Genomic DNA, 20,494 nt, shown 5'->3' with positions numbered 1-20,494 from the left:
GCAGCCCTGTGGGCTGGGAAGTGCTTGCTGAGGCAGCCCGGATGCAGGACATATAGTCCCAGGAGGAAACGCTTGCTGAGTCCTCCGTGGGAGCTGAGGGTGAGGTCAAGGTTGTCCCTCACCCCCAGGACAGCCCTGGCAATGACTATGGACTATGGGGAATTGCCTTCCATCCCTAATTTAATAGAGCTCTTGACTGTTTACTTGGGAACATACTGCCATGTAGTGGAACTGGCGGATGTTTGCTTTTGTGTCTCCACCAGCCGCCATGGAGAATATGTGAGAAAGACTGGCTGAGGTAGCAAGCGCGGACTGCAGTTAGCATGGCTGAGTGCGGGATGCAGATTGTAGAGAAGCGGATGGCAGATTGTAGATCATGTGTCTCCTGTTTCCTGTGTCTCCAACCCAGCCGCCAGCGAGACTATAGTGGCATGACTCCCCTATCTGTGGCTTTGTTGGGGCTCCTTTTTGGCCTCACCATAACTTGCATTCTTGTGAGGGGAGCGGGACCAGAGACCCCGCAGGCTGCCCTGCAGGGCACCACTCTACCAAGACCAGGAGACATACTGGATCTACCTAGTATTGTGAGTTGCTGTTGTTCCAGCACGGTACCCTGAAAGGCCTGGAGAGAGTGGAAGTGCCCTGAGAGCCCTGGCTGAGTCCAGGAAGTCTGGCTGTGCCCAGAGAGAGTGGCAGTGCTCTGAGAGGTCCTGGCTGTGCCCAGAGAGAGTGGCAGTGCCCTGAGAGCCCTGGCTGTGCCCAGAGAGAGTGGCGGTGCCCTGAGAGCCCTGGCTGAGTCCAGGAAGTCGGGCTGTGCCCAGAGAGTGGCGGTGCCCTGAGAGGCCCTGGCTGTGCCCGGGGAGACTGGTGGTACCCTAAGAAGCCCAGGAAGTCTGGCTGTGTCCAGAAGGACTGGTGGTGCCCTGAGAAACCCGAGCTGTGCGCAGAGAGGCTGGCTATGTCTAGGATATTGCATTCACCTCCACGCTCCTTGCACAGGGCCCCTCACAGAAGACGCTTGTCGTGTAGATTGTGAGGCGAGACCCTGTAGGGGTAGAGTGTGGGGACAGAGTCCCAGAGAGCAGATTCCAGGTTCTCCGGCCTCACATGGAAAAGTGCTGGCTCAGGTAGTAAATGGCCGTCAGCTGTAACCAGTGAGCCATTGGCCACTAATATAACTGCCGTGGCTATGCTAGCAGAAAATGGGGGCTAGCAAGAGGGTTGCGAACAGTGTGGCTCCTGCTTCCTGTGTCTCCAACCCAGCATCCAGTGAGACTACAGTGGTGTAACTCCCCTACCTATGGCTCCGTAGGTGTTCCTTTTCAGCCTCACCATGTCCTGCGTTCTTATGTGGGGAGCGGGACCAGAGACCCCACAGGCCGCCCTGCACGACAAAAATATTCTGGAATTCGATAGATGGTTGCACAACTTTGTGAATGTGCTAAATGCCGCTGGACATACTGTGAATGGAACCCTGAGACATCCACCGTGTGAAGAAAGACACGTGGAGAGAGCGGCCCAGCTGCCCGGCTGCCCCTGCCGTGTGAGGACGACCCTGCCCGCTCACCAGCCACAGCTGAGCGCCCGTCGCCGGCAGCTGCCCAGGAGAGCCCAGTTGACATCAGCAACCATCAAGCTTGTGAGAAATGATAAGTCATTGTTGTCTGAAGCCACTTCATTTTCGGTGGCTTGTGCCACAGAAACAGATGACTAACACAAAGAGTGCGCTGCCACGCAGTGACCATAATTCCCTCAACCAGTCTCCTGCTGAGAGGCACAGATGCTCTGTCCAGCTTCCTAACTATTCTAAACAACTCTGTGCTGGATGTTCTTATATAAACAACTCTCCGCACTTATCTGATTTTTTTCCTAATACTCTCAGCAGCAGCACACTTGCATTTGATGGAAACGTTAGGGAAAAAAACATTCCAAACATATTCCTGACTCATTAAAGAAGCAAAAGCAACAGTGGTGATTTCAGGCCATTTCAGCTGGGGAAACAAGGCCTTGCCAGGTTGCTAAAGAGAATTTGCATTGAATCGATCCAGTGATGTATCTCAGGAATCCTAGGCCCCAAGTTTGTCACTTATCTGCCAGCCTTAGGCTGTCTTCTGTACTGTTCCTCAGGCTGTGCCATAGGGGGTGTGGGACCCTGGTATGTATAAATAATTTGATCAAAACATATTTCAAAATTCATGGGCCCATGTGAGGTGATTTCTCCATGAAGATTTAGAATAATGAGTCCTTCAGTATTTGTTTATTCCAATGAGTGTACATGGTTCTTAGGGCCCAGGCTTAAGACTTTCCATTCCTGTCCTGGCCACTCTCAGCATGTGGCTTGGAAGATATGGGGCAGCCATGAACGACAGATATCCATTCATCAAGATGACTGAATTATGATTATTCCATTAATAAATACAGAAAAGTTGGTAGAAGTTGATGAGAAGAGTAAAGAAGGTTTAGTTTAGGAGTATGAAGGATGAGAAGAACCTCACTAGGGAAACTCTAACAGATGGTTGAAAATATGGGGTGGGGACTTCTTAGAGCTTGAGTTATAAATTTAGGAATCATTTATGAGGAGATGGCAGCAGACGTGCTGAGAATTAATGGCAAGAATATGAGTGAAGAAGAGAACGCATGCTTTGGATTCACCATATTTTGGAGGAGGGATGGAGAGGAAGAGCCTATAGAAGTGACAGAGAAAGAGGTCAAATAGATGTGGACCCAACAAATGTAGTGTTATAAAAGCTAGGTAAGACTGGCTACATAACTTTGGGGGCCCAGTGCATAATGGAAAAGCAGGGGCCCTTGTTCAAAAATCAGTAAGAATTTTAAGACAATATAACAGTGTATGAAACCAAGCCTAGAGCCCCTTCTGAGCTTAGGGGCCAGTGTAGCTAACTCTACAGGTTGCAGTCTGTGAAGCTGGCCCCCGAAGCTAAGAAATTAGTTTCACAAGACGGACAATGTCAAGGAGGATGAAGTTTGAGAACAGGTTGTTGAATTTGATCACTTCAACGTCATAGCCATCTTTAAGAGAGTAGGGTGAAGGGCAAAAATCTCATCATAAGGTATTGAAACACTGATTGCTTGGGGATGAAGTGTAGACAGTGATAAGTTGGGGGTTTGAAGAGAGATGTCCCAATAGGTTAGGGAGCAAGTGGGTTAAGAAGCTGCCATTTGCAAGTAGAATAGACACATTTATTGGCTTGGATAACATGAGCAGAAAAGACTGAAGATGCTGGAAGGGGGAGGAATAAGAGAGGGCACAAGGTTTGGAACTGGTAAACATTATCAGCATTAACGACAGAGGTGAAGAGCTGGAAAGTCACCCTCGGAGTCACTGTCAGAGAAGAGTGGGAGCATGAAGACACAACAGAGAGAGAAGGGAGCTGTTGAACATAGTCCAATGGGGGCAGAATATATCATCACCAAGTATTTCCAGGATGTATACCATTTATTTATCACACTCAACAGGACTGGGACCAAGCACTTCACATAGAAATGGATTAGCTTCTGAAAACAACTCTCTGTGTTGGTGCAGGATCTCAATTTAGAAAGCATTTTCAGTTGTAGTTTGAAGCGATGGGGATTTAGTCAGATTCAACTGTCCACTGAGTGCTCTCTGAGGAGGTAAATTTCATCTAGCCCTAGCCCATCTTGTTTAGAAAAATGACTGCTAGCAAATCAGTTTTTTGAATGTCTTATCCCTGATTTATCTTTGTGTTTATTCTTTTGTACTCGTTTAATTCTACTACAATGTGTAGGATTTCAAGTCCTCTCCCCACCCCCAAATTTTATTTTTTCTATAGAAGTCTTTCACAATTATTTTCAGTTTCACATGAAAAAAATTCCTTTCAGGACTTTTGAATTTCCAGTTGTGAAAAGTAAAAGAAACATTTGTCTAAAAATTTACAGAACATTTAAATTTTCCCTTAATTTTCTTTTTGTTCAAAAAGGCCAACACAAGTGAATTTTTAAACATTCAAGACTATAAGTAACCGGAAAGGATGAAATGCTGTCTAATTAAGCATGAAAAACAGTGTTTTAGAGTTGTGTCAGTTATTAACTTCTAATTTGTGTGAAAGAACTTCCAGAACTTTCCCTTTCTGTAACTAGTAATTAAACCATTACTCTCATTGGAGCAATTAGAGGTGAGTATTTTATAAAAACAAAGGTAATGGAAAAGATTCTACACACTAAAATACATCCAGATTAGGAGCTGCTAAAAAGCAACAGAATAACAACAAAGGAATTCAATTTGAAATTACAAAAGGAAGTTAGGACAAGCCATTTCAACTAAAAACAAACACATGGTGGAAAACAAAAACAGAGGAAGATTGTATTACTTCACTCACATATATGCATACATAATTATTCCTTAAAGTGGCAAAATGGTCCCATCTATATTAAAATGTTTTGGTCGAGTGTGGATTAATTTATACAGCTACATAAGAGAACGTAACTTGAGCTTTTTTGGATGTTTTAATTCGAAAATACAACACTCCATTAATATGGTGTCTTTGAGAACTAAGTAGGATAATTGAGAAGGAATTTTGCCTCAGAGAATGTGCCCATTTTGGCATTACATTCTTGAGCCTCTAACTCACTTCATAGAGGGCAGGTTGTAACTGTTTTAGCCCAAACAGCTTTGACCAATGGGTAGCACAGATCCTTGAAAGGAAGCATTTAATTTTTAAAAAATGGTAATAACAGTGGAAATTCTTAGAAATCTATTGATTTAAAATACTTCCCTTCTCTGTCCAATTTTGTCAAAGCCCTTGTAAATTTAATACAGCCCTTTTAAACAACTGATTCAACCCCAAATACTTGAAAGTTAGATATCCTATTTAGAATGCTTAAAATAACATTGCTTTTTGCTATTTGCTATTTTGCTATTTGCACTTTGCTATTTGTTCGGCAAAGAGTCTTGTTGCTCAGTTTATCTTCACACCTTTTTGAGAATGTGCATTTACAAGGGAAATCTGATGAATTCTGACAACCTGAAGTGGTGATTCTCACAGTCAGAATCGCCTACTTGGGTGCTTACTAAAATGCAGATTCTTAGGCACCCAGCCCATTCCTGAGATTAGGAATCAGGTTTGGTTTTGTTTTTCTTTTTTAACAACCTAACAGAAGGTGAATCCCAGAGGATTTTGGTAAGGTGGTGTAAACTTTTTAAAGACTTATAACAATGCAGTAAAATTCAAACCTTTATGTATTGGATGTGGCTCACAATTCTTTATGTGAGTCATGTTGGGGGGGAAACTATTTACCCCATATTCTTACTCACCAAGGAAATGACTTTTTTGAGGCGTTTTAGGTTTACAGAAAAATTGAGGGGAAGGTGCCCATATATCCTCACTGCCACGTCTCCCCAATTTCCTTTATTATTAACATGTTGGATTAGTGTGATACATTTGTTACAATTGATGAGCCAGTATTGGAAGGTGTCTTGGCCAAGGCCACCCAACACAGTGGTGGCTGGGCTGATGCTGGGAACCAAGCCACACCCACACACTCATTAGAACACGCTGCCTGATAATTTCTCTTGAAAGATGTTCTGTGCAGATTAATACCATAATGACTATAATTGTTCTGTGCCCATATCTGAACACAGGTGGCAGCAGGACTCATTTGACTAAGCACTTTGGATGGTGCCTGAGTTGTTGGTATTTATCCTCGCTCCAGCTTTACTTTCCTTGCAGCCTGGTACACAATCTTTAATGGCTTATGTGTGTAAACCTGTGAAACAGGGCAATAGCATAGCACAATATTACTAATTTATACCTTGACTCTTTCCAAAGGGACGTGGGGTGAATACAGTGATATTAATACTGGAGAACTGTTCTGAGATGGCTTACAAATAAGCTTGGAATTCCACACAAGGATTACAGAAGGATGTTTCATTCATTCATTCATTCTCTGAGACAGACTGGAGATACAAATTTTAAAGCACAGTTTCCTTTTAAGAAACTCCCATTTTCCCAAGCAAAGATGAGTAGAACATGATATAGTTTCTTCAACAGTTTTAGGAATAAGCCACACCCAGTCGTTAGGTGGAGCTGGAATCAAGAGAGTGGCTTGGCTTCTCTGGGTAGGCTTCCCTTGGAAGATGTGACATTCCGACTTGAGTTTTAAAGGATGAGTAGCAGTTGGCAAATCCCCCAGAGAGAGCGTCTCAAACAATTTGTGGCGAAGAACCAGTCATTTCTGTTTCCAATCTGCCAGGTACCAATATGAGATCCCTCCTGTGCCAGGTATGACTCACCACGGAGTCTGACAACACCCAAACTGGTTTATATTCGGTTCAAAGAGTCCACCGGTCATGCGCTCGAATGTCGTGGCATTTTTTAAAAGTTTCTCTTTTAAAAAACCATTGCTCTCCATGTCTCTGTTACGGACAGGCTCCAGTTTGCAGACCACACAGGGCCAGGTGCCACCCTTTGAAGGCACCTGGGATCTTGTTAGAAACGCAGAGTGTCAGCTCTCGCCCCACAGAATTCCAATCTGCATTTTAACAAGATTCCCGAGTAATTCCAGTGCACGCTAAAGTTTGAGGAGCTGCCCTAGAGGAAACCAGGACTCAGTACCATGTGGGTTTGATCCCTCATGCATCTCACTTCCATTTGTCTGTTTCCTTTACGTCCCAGAAAAAGGTTACGTTTTTAAAAGGTGCAATTCGCCACGTCCTCTTCCAGTTTACAAAACTATTTTCCCCCGCTGCTATGAAAACGTCTGTTAACCTGACTGCAGGAAAGAAACTCAACACGGCAAGACAGCTTCCAGAAATTCTGATTAGCCTCCGTTCTCCGCTTTGATCTGGCCCAACAAGCCGGGGCAGCTCCGCGGACCCCGCTTCCTTCCCCGGGGTCGCTCATCTGCCGAGCTGCATTAATGAGATCCGTGTTGAGCGGGTTCCAGGGTCTGCTAAAGATCAAAGACACAAAAGAAACCCCCACCCTCTCTTCCCGGGTTACTATTTGGTCTCTATCACCAAAGGGAAGAGTCAACTCCCCCGCCCGCCCCTAGGTGGGGAGGCGGGGACAGGAGTGGGAGCCGCACCGGCCCCGCCTTCCCTGACCGCCGCGGAGCCTGCGGAAGCCTGGGGGGCAGAGCGGGCGGGGCCTGGGTGGTAGGTGGGGCGGGGCGCGCTGGCCGGGCGGGGCCGACCCTGCGGAAGCGCGGGATGGGGTTGGCGGAGGGCTGGGGAGAGGAGGTTGAGTAGGGTCCTGCTGAGTGGGCGGGGCTCAGCTCCTGGAGGGGCGGGGCGAGGCGAGGCGGGCTAGTGGGCGTGGCCGGGCGAGCGAGCGGGGCGGAGCCTGTGCTCCTGTCTGCAAGTCTCTAAGCCGCGGTGAGGCGCCTGAGACGCGGCGCCCAGATACTCACCGCGGCGGCGCTCGCGTGGGGAGAGCGACTCGGGGCTCGCTTTGTGGCCGCTGTTCCCCTGCCCGCGCCGAGCGCCTCTGGCCGGAGCGCAGAGAGAGGGGACGCACTCCCAAGCCCCCCGCCGCCCTCCCCCAGCCGGAGGGAAGAATGTGCCACCAGCTGTTCTCCGCTCGCTAGCGCTGCGCCCAGAAGTGAGGAACTTGGAGAAAGAGGAGACAAAGGCTGCGTTTGGGACGGATGAGTTAGAGACTTGGGTTTGGGCAAACAAAAGGTGCGAAAGACGAGAAGGGGATCAGGCGATGGCAGCGGAGGAGCCCCGAGGGCTCGAGTTCCTGGGAGTCGCGCCGTGACACGCATGGTTTCCCGGGACCTTCTGCTGGGTTGACTTCCGCGAGCTGGACGCCGGACTCGGGCAAGTTGGGGAGCGCACTGGAACAATGGACAACTTCTTCCCCGAGGTGAGTGCGCTCGCGGCCCCGTTGGGACTGCTTTGCGGGAACCCGGCGCGGGCTCCCTTCCTGGCGGGACCTGGCCTCGATGCCCGCAGGGCAAAGATCTGCCCACCGCGCTGCGCGCCCGCCTGGGACCTTCCCTAAGCCCCAGAGAACGAGACTTTCCGGGAGTCGCCAGAAATCACCCCCCCCAACACACACACACACACACACCTGGGGGAGCCTCCGGATGAGTAAGCCGAGGCACGTTTTGTTATGTCCCGCGCTTCCACTTTGCCCCGGGAGGTAGCAAAGTGAGCTTCCTTTTGCGTGGGTGGCTGGATCGCGGGTGTCCCTGCGGCGCTCCGGGCGAGGTGAGGCAGCGGGCGCCGGGGCCCGGCCAGGACATCTGCTTGCTCGACTGCCTGGGTGCAGGAAGCCCAATAAAATGTTCGACCGGGACGTGCCTTTCTCCAAGAAAGGTCTGGTATTTCCTTTACAAAACGTGCGGGCTTCCTGTGAGAGGGCTGCAAACACTTCCAGGGGAGACGGCTTAATGAAGTGTGAGCAGGGGGAGACGAGGGTTTAATCATTCCCGGTGTTCTCCGCTGGCCGGACCTTTGCAGTCTGCGTAGCTTCTGGTTCTCACCTAGAAGTGCTCTTTTAGGGTTTGAGATCATTCCAGAGGGTGAGATCAGAAGATCAAGTATTTGTGCTGTCTTTGGCAGATTTTAAATTTGAATGTAAAGAAAATCATTTAGAGCACACAGTGACTATTTAAAAAGATTAAACTGATGCCCCTTTTATGGTCATTGAGGGCAGGACACCGCAGTTACTTGAAACCCTTGACTTGAGAATCCTTTTTTTTTCTTTCTTTCTTTCTTTTCTTTTTTTTTTTAAATCTGGGATCGAGAGTTACTGTGGTTTCTTGGCTCCCTTTCCGTTCTTGGTTGTGTTTATTTAATAAATTCTGTTTAAGTTTGAGGTTTGAAGTGGCTCAGAGTAAACGTCGTTGACTTAAGGGAGGCTGATGTGCTTTTCATTGAAAGCCAGGGGGTGTTTTGGGAATCTAGGACAGTTTTGGAATCTTCCAGCAAATTACATTGGTGAGGGTTTGTATGCTAACTTGCTGTATCAGACTTAGTTGGGTATAATATTTCCAGTCGTTCTGGTTTCTGGATGCCCACTTAGACAACTATTTATAATGGCCACAGTTATAAATATATTTTTGTGTAACAGTAATATCCAGTTTTTTCAAAGTGGCGTCTCACATGTGGTGCCCACATTCACTGTGAGAGGTGGGCTGGAAAGAAATTAGTCATCCATTAATACATATTTTTACTTTTTATTTCTTAAAGAATGAGCTCTATAATAGTGAGACTGTAACATTTACTAATCCGTAGATATTTTTTCTCATTCCTGTAAGAAGGCACCAGAACTTTTTGAGGAATTGCAGCTTAACCAATGATGAAAGACCAGTGGGCTGGGTTTAATTGCCTTCATCTGTAAGAAAACCTAGGTTGGCTCTGCCTGCAGGACACTAAGTCTTAACTTTTTTTGGCTTTATTTTGTTTTTGTATTCTGGGCCCGGAAAGAAATATAATGAGACAGACTTTGTATTCGGGTTGTTAGGGTCCCAGTCCGCCTGAAGCCTGTCTGTAGACCACAGGAGGTCCGTGCCCTCCCCTTGGGGAGAACTCTGTCCCCTAGTGCAAGTGGGGGGAACTGCAGGATAACGTGGGACAGTCGCAACCTGCCCTCACTTCTCTGGTTGAAAAACTTTTTCCTTACATTATGCCTTGGTTCAGTATAAAGAGACCTTGGTGTTGGATTTTATTTCAGTGATTAGTAGAATATTGAAGTTAGCCGTTAGCGATCATCTGCTTCATCCCCTTCATTTCCTAGATGAAGTATCTTAACCCAAAGATGTTAAGTCGCTTGCCCAAGGTTGAAGAGCTTGTTAAGAGAATCCAGAATCTTTTTCCTCTGTTGCTGGTGATTTGAGTATTTGGGGGGCATTGTCATTTATTTAAAGGCATACTTTTTATCTTGGGATGTCTTTGTATTACAACATTAATTTCTCATCAGCCTTTAAAGTTCCGCTCCTAAGGTGGAGCCTGCAGGGCCAGTCAGGCTGCACAGTGCTGTATTATTCATTGGAGACAAACTCAACATAGATCCTGCCTCTATCTGTTGAGTGTCTTATAACAGAACATCCTTTTGTTGAACTGTCCACTGAAGGAAATCGTGTAATGTCATGTTAGAGTAGAAACTGTATGTGTGGAAGCAATGTGTTTCCCAGGACAGCCAAATCGTAGGGCTCCCTCGCTAAGTGGTGTCTTGTGCTTTGGTGACTTTTCCCGTTGTGAATTAGGCATAATGACTTGGTGCTTGTTGGACAACAATTTGAAGGTAATGCTAACGACAAAAAAATTTTGAACGAGATGTTGCATGTCTTCGCTTCGTGTATGAATGGCCAAATAATAGGGAAATGGGGGCCACCTGGGACTGGCAGCTAATGTTTAGAGTGTGACTAGGGTCTCTCGAACTGGATACCGTTGTCATTTGGGGCCGGTTTGTGTTTTGTTGCTGGGGGGCTGTCCTGTGCCTTATAGGATATTGAGCAGCATCCCTGGCCTCTACCGTGTTTCCCCGAAAATATGACCGGGCCGGACAATCAGCTCTAATGCGTCTTTTAGGGGAAAAGTTAATATAAGACCTGGTCTGATTTTACTGTAATATAAGACCGGGTATAATATAATACTGAGTCTCATATTAATTTTTGCTCCAAAAGATGTATTAGAGCTGATTGTCCGGCTAGGTCTTATTTTCGGGGAAAACAGGATACCCACTAGATGCTAGTAGCGCCCCCAGATTATGACAACTAAAATATCTGCAAACATTGCCAAATGAACCACGGGGAGCAAAATCACTCCCAGTTGAGCTAGATCCACGAAACAGTTGCCTTGTGGAATGAATTCCTGTGTGTGTTGTGGGCACAGCTTTCTTGCCTGCGACTGCCTGCTTTAAGTAGCATCAGATAGCTTCCTGCTGTCCAGGCCGGTGGGAAGCTTATGAGGCTTACTCTGTCAGCTGGTGGCTACTGACTTCAAAATGTACCCCGCCATTGGAGGAATTGAGCCCCCCACGCTCCCCAATGGAGTTTGTTTCTTCATGGCCTGCCTTAAATCTTTATGGCTTCTCTAGAAATCACGTGCACTTCCCTGAAAACTTGTTGTTTCAGCCTTTGGAGGAAATTTGTTATAAAGGTTGCTGCAGGCAAAAACTTAAGTTTTGCTGTATTTGTAACCAGAAACAATTAAAAACAAAAAAAAAGCAAACTGAAAAGGCTCAACCAGCAAAGTGTCAAGACCGCTGTGCAAATGTGTTGTTGAGATTTTGAAGTAGACACTATTTCTGTGTCTCAAGGCCAAGGACAGTGTGTAGAACACTGGAGGGGCAAGTCAGTACCTACTAGTTGAACATATGAATAAGCCCTACTTTTCGGTTTTCTCTATTAGGAATAGGTGTGGCATAATGGCTGTTCAAGCAAAAGATCTTTTGAGGATTATTAATGGGGCATATACAAATGCTTTGATTTTTCATCATAAATATGTAAAATGTACATAAATATGCTAGTCATAAATACAGATATAGAAAGCAGGTATTAATGTTTTAAGGGATAAATTGTTAAGTATAGCTGGAATGTTTTCCAATACTTCTTACAACCTGGTTCATTCTGGTTTGGAACAAACCGAACTTGAACGAGGTTAAGTGGAAACACCTTCCTCCTTTCCACTCATTTTGGGAAGGTATCTTGGTTTTGGTTGTTACCTGGAGTTGTTCAAATAGCTTTTTGAGCTGTAAAGAGTTATTGAGTCTATTTTCTCCCCTTTTCATAGTGTTCTGTTTTGTTTTAGAGCTTATTGATATTTCTTGGTAAAGAAAAACAAAAATAGGACCGTTATTTTCGGCAGCTCCTTCCCTCCTCCCAAATCATCTCTCTAGGGCAGAAGGGAAGCACTGAGGACTTGCTTGTCCCACGAAGTCCCGAAGCCCACCTGTTTGACAACTATAAAATAGAATCAGAACATCCGCTGGTGTCCCCTTTTCTCACAATGGCGTTTTAGTGCCTTGCCTTTTCTGCACACTCTGTACTGATTTCTATTGTCAAGTACTCCTTCTTTGGCCCCTGTCACATTGGGGACAGCAAAGCTCTGGGAGCAGCTGCGAGCAAGACAGTTGTTTTGAGCAGGGAGCCCTGATCTCCCTGGCCAGGCGGGGCCGCCTTCCCCCCAACCCCCCTTATCATGTGGCCTGCTGTTCTGCTCTGACCGCTCACAAAATCAGGCCCAAACCGGCGTGGGCAGGGCTGTCACTGTTAAGCAGAGTGGTGGAGGGAGTCAGCTGAGTGTTTGCTTGCCCAGTTCCCCTGGCTTTAAGTGGGGTCACCTGTAAAGACACGAGCCTTGAATGAGCTCTTCTGTTGAGATTAGTAGGAAATAGAGTACCTTCTTATTAATGAGCTTCAGGGTTTTGCATTCAGAGTAACTGCTGCGTAACTTCTTCATGTCATTCATTTGCAGGGAATATTCAAGAATGAGCAAACAGCGTTCTCCTTTAAGCTTGGCAATACTTCCCCCATGTCTAAAGGCCTCTAGGCAGAGTGAAAAGCATCTCATCCTTAAAGGTAGAGAAGATGTGGCCTCTGGGAGCCTGGCTGCACCCCTCCCACCTGTGGGATCTCGGCCAGGTTACCCGTCCTTCCTGGCCTTTATTTCTCTGTTCTGTAAGTGGCCATAATAGTGTTGACCTTGTGTAGTAATTAGGAGAATTCGAGATAAGATTTACAAAGCATTTGGCCCGCAGTGGGTGAGTAATAATAAGAAGTTATTTATAGTAACTTAGAAATTAAGAAAGAGTGGCCCTGGATGGTGACTGAAATCCCAGCACTCAGAGGTGCAGGAACATTGGGCCTCAGAGCTGTTCCCCGGTATCATTTCTCAGACTGAATTGCCTTGATTAATTTGCTCCCGTTCACCTGTACACTCCTCACAGATTTTGTATTTCCAGAATTCTATCTAAAGCATGTCCATATTGCTTATAAAATCAAGTTCACAATCCTTAGTCTGGCTTTCAAGGCCTTCTGATCTTGCAACCTTCTCTTTTTCATTTATTTTTTTAAGTGTGTTTTTCCAGGACCCATCAGCTCCAAGTCAAGTAGTTGTTTCAGTCTCATTGTGGAGGGCGCAGCTCACAGTGGCCCATGCGGGGATCGAACTGGCGACCTTATCGTGAAGAGCACCGTGCTCACCGGTTCCAAGGGAGCGAACCGGCCTCCCGTGACTTTCTTTATGCTTTGCCCCCACACGGATTCAACTCCAGAGGATCTGTTACTAGTCCTGCTGTGTACCTTTTTTGCCACCCTCCGTGCTGACGGGATAGCCTGCCTATCCAGCTCCTTTTTGAAACCACCCTTGGCAGGTCTAGTTCATAATGACCCCTCTATCCTCTGAACGTGGCTCTGTCTCTTTCCATCCTGGTCTTCTTAGGAATTTACCCCTGTTCGCTAGAGGCTTTACGTATCTTTTTATTTTCCCCCTTCTTAAATGAGTAAACAGACCCGTGAGAGGTTAAATATCCCATGTATAGGTTTTTATCACCTCGTTTGCACTGAGAGGTCCTTAAGGATGGGATTCTATCCTTGTATAGTTGTTATTTTCCCCCTCAAGTACAGATGTTTTGTTATGGCAGGAGGGGAGAAGCTCATAACTTTTTTCCATTGATTATGAAGCGTTTTACAGTTCTTTGAGGACAATAATACATGTGGCTAATGTTTGTTGAGTGCTTGCTATGTGCCATTCACGTTCTGAGCCCTTTACATTCCGTAACTCATTTAATCCGTTTAACAACCCTGTGAGTAAGGCTCCACAGAGAGGTTAAGTAAGTATCCCAGCATCACACAGCTAGAAAGTGACAGCCAGGATTTGAACCCGGATAGGCTGTCTCAGAACCTCTGTTCTTTTCACGGCCATGCTTTTCTTTCCTGTTGGTGTCATTAGTCTTACGCTTGCGTCATCATTTCCAGGCTCTTTGATAAAGTGCCGTGTACAATAGGCAGTTGGTATATGATTTTTGAGTTGAAAACTGTATGGGAGTTTGGAAAAACAAGTGGTCCACACCCCAGAAACATTGCAAACCCAGCAGGAAAACGTGAATCAGCTTTTGAACATGCACTAATTTTTATTTGGTTTGTTTTTTACTTAGGAAAGACAAACACCTTCTGTCTCCTTGTAAGATGTGGTTTCTCGTCCCAAACTCATGAGGACGGTAGAAAGATTTGTATAATAAGGCACTTAGAGAATTCAATTTTTGAGAAGAGTTTATTTTATTATAAGAAAGGGTTAGACTCTTTGCCCAATTCCAACGATTACTTATTGGAGTATTGCTCTTTGAGGTTTTCTGATGGAATCTTCTCTTTCGAGTAAAGATTTCTGGCTACTTTTCCCAGTTTCTCCGTATCAGTTGTGTTTTACTTGTTAGCTTATTAATGCTCGTGGAGCAATCACTGACAGCAGAGAGGAATATTTCTCAAAGAGAATTCCTTGAAGAAAACATTTTTTGGAAGATGTATCTGCCAGGTCGAACATAAGAAATTTGAGTCCCCAATTTCAAATCTAGCGTCTGTGTCACATAGCATCATATCATCTGACTCTGCCAGTTACAGGAAAAGGTGTTGGAGTTCTCGTGGCAAAGCCATGACACGTCTGTTGAAATACAGCCAGAGTGTGAGGGAATAGCATATGGGAGCTGTACATTTAATACCCCTGCCTTCACCCAAGCCTCAGTAGCTGCTTTCAGGATTAAAATTGCCTCCATATAAAAGCATTTGACATTGTGGTAATTTACAAAATGAGATATTTATATTAGGAAGGGTAGGCAAGGTTGAATTTTTGCACTTTGGGGTAGGCACGCTTATCTTTACTACCTGTCAGTGATTTAAGAGCTAAGATAAAATGAGATACAGGGGTGCTGGACTAGAAGGTAGCTTTTTCACGTATTCTCTTACCTAACATTGGGTCCCAACAGAATCCCATAATTCTTTTAAATGTCATTTTTTGAGGTCAGTTAATATCATGTGAGTAGTATTCATTGACCATGGAATATATTGTGGAGAGGTGCACTTATCTTGGGATAGTCTGTTCGTGAGAGCTACTTTGTGTGTTAAAACTCTGCTTAAAAGAAGTTTATCTAGTAGATTGCATGCTTGTGTGTAGCCTACTGTTAATATATTTTGGGGTTTTATTAGCTTCATAGATGTTACCGTGTATCCCCGAAAGTAAGACCTAGCCGGACAATCAGCTCTAATGCGTCTTTTGGAGCAAATATTAATGTAAGACCCGGTCTTATATTGTACTAAAATAAGACCGGGTCTTATATTAATTTTTGCTCCATAAGACGCATTAGAGCTGATTGTCCGGCTAGGTCTTATTTTCGGGGAAACACGATAAGTTATTAGGAATATGTTTAGAATTAGGAGTATTCTTGCTAAAAAAAAAAAAAAAGAGCTTTTGATAAGTATAGATTTGCTATATTTTCTGAGTCTTAAATCATTTTTTCTTAATCCCACAAAGAATATGCACTAAATTTAGAAATTTTAGAAAATGCTATAAGAAGACAAAAACTCCTTGAGTCCTATTCTTAATGTCATATGGTATATACTTTCTATACCTCTGTATGTATGTTGGTATCAGAGTACACTTGTGAAATATGTCATTTAAGAGTTGATTGAGAAAAGCTTTGAATGTCAAGAAACTTGCATGTGTACAGGCAGCCCCTGTCATTGTCAGGGCCAGGGATAAGAGTACAAATGCAGGCCCCATATCACTTATCTATATATTTAAAAGTTATAAATCAAGCTTACAAACTGGTAAATAAAGTGTCTTCTCCTAGACAGATATACCTTCATTAGGACACAATCGAAAAATGTTTAAAGCTATGGTTTTTATTTCTGCAAGTCAGACTGTCAATGATGAATGAAAATAATTATAGTTGCAGGTGCTGGACGTTCTGTTGATGGGCCAGTGGTGTTTGCATGAGTAAAAAACATGTTCTGTAATATTTTTCCATAAATGTATTTTTCTTGCCCATGTTTCAGCAGAATCACTAAGTATGGTTATAGTCAAGAGTTTCACAATAATTTGTTTTATTGACAGTAACGCCAAAGTAGAAAATCTTTCTTGAGTCGTGGTTCTTGGATTGCTTTTTTATTAGTTTCAGTTTGGAGAAGACCTGCTTCGTTAAGGCAGGACAGTAGTTATTGGCATTGTCAATTTTGTGAAGCAATATTTAGATTTAAAAAGGAATAGGATTGCATATGACAGATTATTGATGTTGCAGGATGTACCACATTTTGTAATTTCATTATCTAAGTCACTATTTTGTGTATTCTCATCATTTCCTAAGGCAGTCTCTGGCCCATCAAATATTTGTTAAATTGTTCTTCCAACTTTTCAGTGTTGTGTGTATTATAAAGAAACCTGAACACAGAAGATAATTCATGAAAAGTCTGTTATCAGATGAGTCTATACCTTAATGTATCTTGGTCCGAAAATAGTCTTTCTAAAAATACGTTTGGGGTTTATGTATGTGTATGAATCTTCCTTCCTAGTCACGTGTTTTTATTTCCTTAATCTGATTTTTAAATATTTTCTTGAAATACTGATTTTGCTTCACATTCGTTCCTTTTTGATTGATGAAATTTTGCTCTAATATTTTTTTAAAGTGAACTGGGCAAAATTGTTCTGCTTGGGGTTTGGGAAGCTTTTGCTAATATTATTAATAGTAAGCAATAGTTCATATCAAATAACTGATACTGCAGTTACAAAATTAGTAATATTTTTTACCCAAGACCATGATTCGCTCTTTATTTGAGGAACTTCTGTTTATTTGCTTTTTTTTTTTTCTTTGTCTTTGTCTTTGTGACGTACAAGGCACTCTGAAGCCTACCCAGCCCAAGGCAGGGATCCTAGGTGTCTGGATTTAAGAGTGGCCCTGCCTGCTCTTGGGCACATACCATCATTTATATGACCATTTTAGATTGTTTCTAGTTGTTTGCTTTTTAAAAAGACAGCACATGAACATTCTTGTACCTAGATCATCGCACACTTGTCTGATTATTTCTTGAGGATAACATATCCCGGGCATGGAGATGTTTGATCAAAGGGTTTTGCACATTTTTACTTAGATTATTTGGCAGCCAAAGTTTTATGAGAGGTGTCAGTGCAGCTTACAGCAGGCACAGCTGAGACACACTGTGGTGATGTACTTAGAGTAAGAGGGATTTCGCAAGTAACTTCTTGTTAGGCTCTTAATGACATGCATTGTTTCACGGAGGAGGCTAACACATAAAACTAGATTTCTGCATCCCCTGTTCGCTTCTTCTCTGAGCCAGAGTGGAGGAGAGAGGCATTCTGCTCAGTTAATTACAAGCACCGCTGTTGATTCACACCAGCCCCGAGAAAATCCCAGTGCAGTTGCTGATGTTCATTTAAGGCCAAAGCTCACACAGGGGACCTGGCTTGATGCTGCCTGGGGAGCCATTGGCCATTTGTTCAGGCTATTGTTTGTATGGATTTTTCTTTTAATTCTCATTCATTTGCACTGTAAGTATCCTTGGGAGTTAACCCTGGGCCACAACAGTTATGTGGTTCTGGTTCTAACTGTAGGGATTTCTGTGATCGTACAACACTGTTTTGTGTCTGTGTGTGTGTGTGTGTGTGTGTGTGAGAGAGAGAGAGAGAGAGAGAGAGAGAGAGAGAGAGAGAGAGAGAGAGACACTTTAAGGTGTATTATTTTTATTAATTGCTCCCAAAGAAAGCTTTCCATAAACTTTGAAATAGAAGTGTTGAGTGCTAGGTGCAAATGACACTACACCTTTTATAATGCATACTGTTATCGTTTAATACAGGTTTGCTTCTGTCTATTTCCGCCTACATTTCATTCTTTTAAGATGTGAGCTCAGGGCCAGGTGTATAGTCCCTCTGGTTGTGTCCCACCTCAGATTTTCAGATGTGGACAAGTGGCCCTCTTTCTAGGCCTTCTCATCCTCCTCACCGTTGACGTTTTCAGCCGTTGACATTTTCAATGTTTGTAATGAGGGCCTGTCCTGCGCATTGTAAGAGGTTTAGCAGTATCCTCGACCTCCAATCACTCGATGCCAGTAGCACTCACATCCCTCAGTTGTGATAACCAAAAATGTCTCCAGATGTCCCCAGGAAGGGGGCACACGCAAAGTGGCTCCAGCTGAGAATCCCTGTGCTGTGTCTGCACTTTTATAGCCACAGCTTAAATTTGGATCTCGCTAGTGCTTTTTTCCCCCTTCCTCATTTACACTGATTCCTAATTGCTTTTCATCTCTTTGGGTGATGGAGAGCACCCAGATATTAGTGTTGAAGTTTTAGTCTGTTGTTTATCATCCAAGTCATGTGTTAAGGTGTTCTGTCTGGTTAGAATATTCCCATCCAGCTGTACCCTCTGCCCTCTGGCTTTTGTTGGTGTTTTAACCTTCTGGTGTTTTACCTCTCATTTCCTAAGTTCCCTTTCAGATCCTCTCCCTGGAGCATTAGAGAAATACGAGCTGCCCTGTACGGAGTAATGAAGCTGACAGTTGTTCTCTGCTAGCAAAAAGAAGTCATGTTCTATCAAAGTTTTGAGAACACGTTGAGCTAAGTTGTATCTATTGCCCTCTCCCCATATATGGTGTACAGTTTTATTCTGGGATTTTTTTTTTTTTTCTTAAATGATAGACTCAGAAGTTGCCAAAATAGTACAGCGAGCTGCTGTGTACCTGTCACCCAACTTCCCCTGTGGTGACATCTTACATAACAGTAGTACACTATCAAAGCTAGGAAATTGACGTTGGTACAGTCTTACGTACCTCGTTTAGAGTTCACCAGTTTTTACATACACTTATTTGTATGCACATGTTGCAGTTCTAAGCAGTGTTATCACATGTATAGATTTGTGTAACCACCAGCGCGATCCAAACACAGAACTCTCCGTGCTTCGTCCAATCCCATGAGAAATACTTCCCCCCAGCCCCGAGTAACTACTAATCTGTTCTGTATAATTTTGTCATTTGTGAGTCGTATATAAATGAATCAGACAGTATGTAAACGTTCTGAGGTGGGCTTTTCCCCCTCAGTGCCCTTGAGACCTGCCCATGTTGTGTGGTGCATGGGTAGCTCCGTTTTACTCATTTACAACCTGTTGGCTGAGCTCCATTATCATTCTGAGACCAGCAAGTGTTTGCATAATAAATTACCCTGTTTTTGTCCCCGTGGCTGTTATGAGCTCCGATTCTCCTGGCCCTGCTTGTTTACTCCTTGCAGTAAGTTCAAGTGCTGTTATCAAGGAATGTTTCGATTTGTGACTCTGTCTCAAGTAATTGGAGGTAATTTTGGTCGGACCTGGTGTATTCGAACCCTTTCTCATCATCATAACAATGAGCAGATCCCTATCCCTGGTCTCTTTCCCGAGACAGAAACTTCGTGAAATAAAATTAGTTTTGCAGGGGTACTGCTGTCGGTGTCACAGCCCTAACATGTGACAGCCCCTGTGGACTAGCCCGGTGAGCAAATGGACGTTGGAACCCAGACTTTTTGGGACGCGAAACAAAAATGCAACAAGATAATCCTGTCATCCTTCAGTATCTCAGTAAAACTGAAAGGAGAGGGAATTTCTTTGGTGGAAGCCAAGACTTGGAAGGCCCTCGGAAGTGTCCTTACTCAGGTCCTGACTTGAGTTAGTCATGTGGTGGTGGCATTGGTGAGCGGGTCATCAAGTGAAGAGCATGACGAGAGAGGCCAGAGTGGGGAGCAGACAGCCCCCACCCGCTTGATCAGCTGGCGACTGGGCCGTCCATGTCCAGCTACCCCAGACCTGGGACAGTGCGTCTGAACCACACTCACACATTCTGTCCATTTCCGTGCTAGCCTACTGGGCTCTGTCTCCACCCAGAACCCCTGATCTTGCCCCCTTTTTCTTTTTATAATTAAAACCTGGGTGGAGAGTACGTCCCGTGTCCTAGGGAGACCCCTGTATCTACTGCTCACCACCGAGGTTGAATATCAAAGAATTTCTCCATGTACAAATTTCCTTTCTTTGTAAATTTCCTTTCCTTCCTGTTTTATATGAAAAATGTCTACTTGCTCCTTTTTTTTTCCGGCAGGCATGTGTATAGAGAATGACTGGTGTTTTAGCAGCAAGTAGGTGAGCTGTTCCTTTCTTTGTTGAAACTAGTTTATATATGAGGAAATCTAATATGTCATATATGTATGTACATAATGTGTGTGACATGCCTTTGAGTTGGTTCCGACTCCCGGCGACCCTGTGGATGAGTGACGTCCACCACGTCCCGTCCTCACAGCCCTGCTCAGCTCCTGCAGACTCCTGCCTGCCCGTGGCTTCTCTTATGGCGTCCTTCCACCTCATGTCTGGTCTTCCTCTTTTCCTGCTGCATGCTGTTTTCCCAGCATTACTGTCTTTTCCAAGGAATCCCGCCTTCTCACGATGTGCCCGAAGTAGGACCACTGCCGTTTTGTGTTTTTCCCTCTGGCGATGTTTCAGGCTTAATTGGCTCTAGGACCCACTTGTTCATCTTTCTGGGGGTC

General features: G+C 44.5%; 1 protein-coding gene across 1 annotated transcript in view; it reads left to right on the top strand.

Annotated features, from left to right (window-relative positions):
* Positions 1-7,297: 7,297 nt before the first annotated feature.
* Positions 7,298-20,494, top strand: part of MYO10 (myosin X) — a 202,874-nt gene continuing 189,677 nt past the window's right edge. The window contains exon 1 of the mRNA XM_033110207.1: positions 7,298-7,847. Coding sequence (XP_032966098.1) covers positions 7,827-7,847 — 21 coding nt within the window. The 5' untranslated portion in view covers positions 7,298-7,826. The remainder of the gene's footprint in view (positions 7,848-20,494) is intronic.

The sequence above is a fragment of the Rhinolophus ferrumequinum genome, chromosome 7 (assembly GCF_004115265.2).
Source record: "Rhinolophus ferrumequinum isolate MPI-CBG mRhiFer1 chromosome 7, mRhiFer1_v1.p, whole genome shotgun sequence".
Lineage (NCBI taxonomy): Eukaryota > Metazoa > Chordata > Mammalia > Chiroptera > Rhinolophidae > Rhinolophus > Rhinolophus ferrumequinum.
This window is presented reverse-complemented; position numbering and strand designations above follow the sequence as displayed.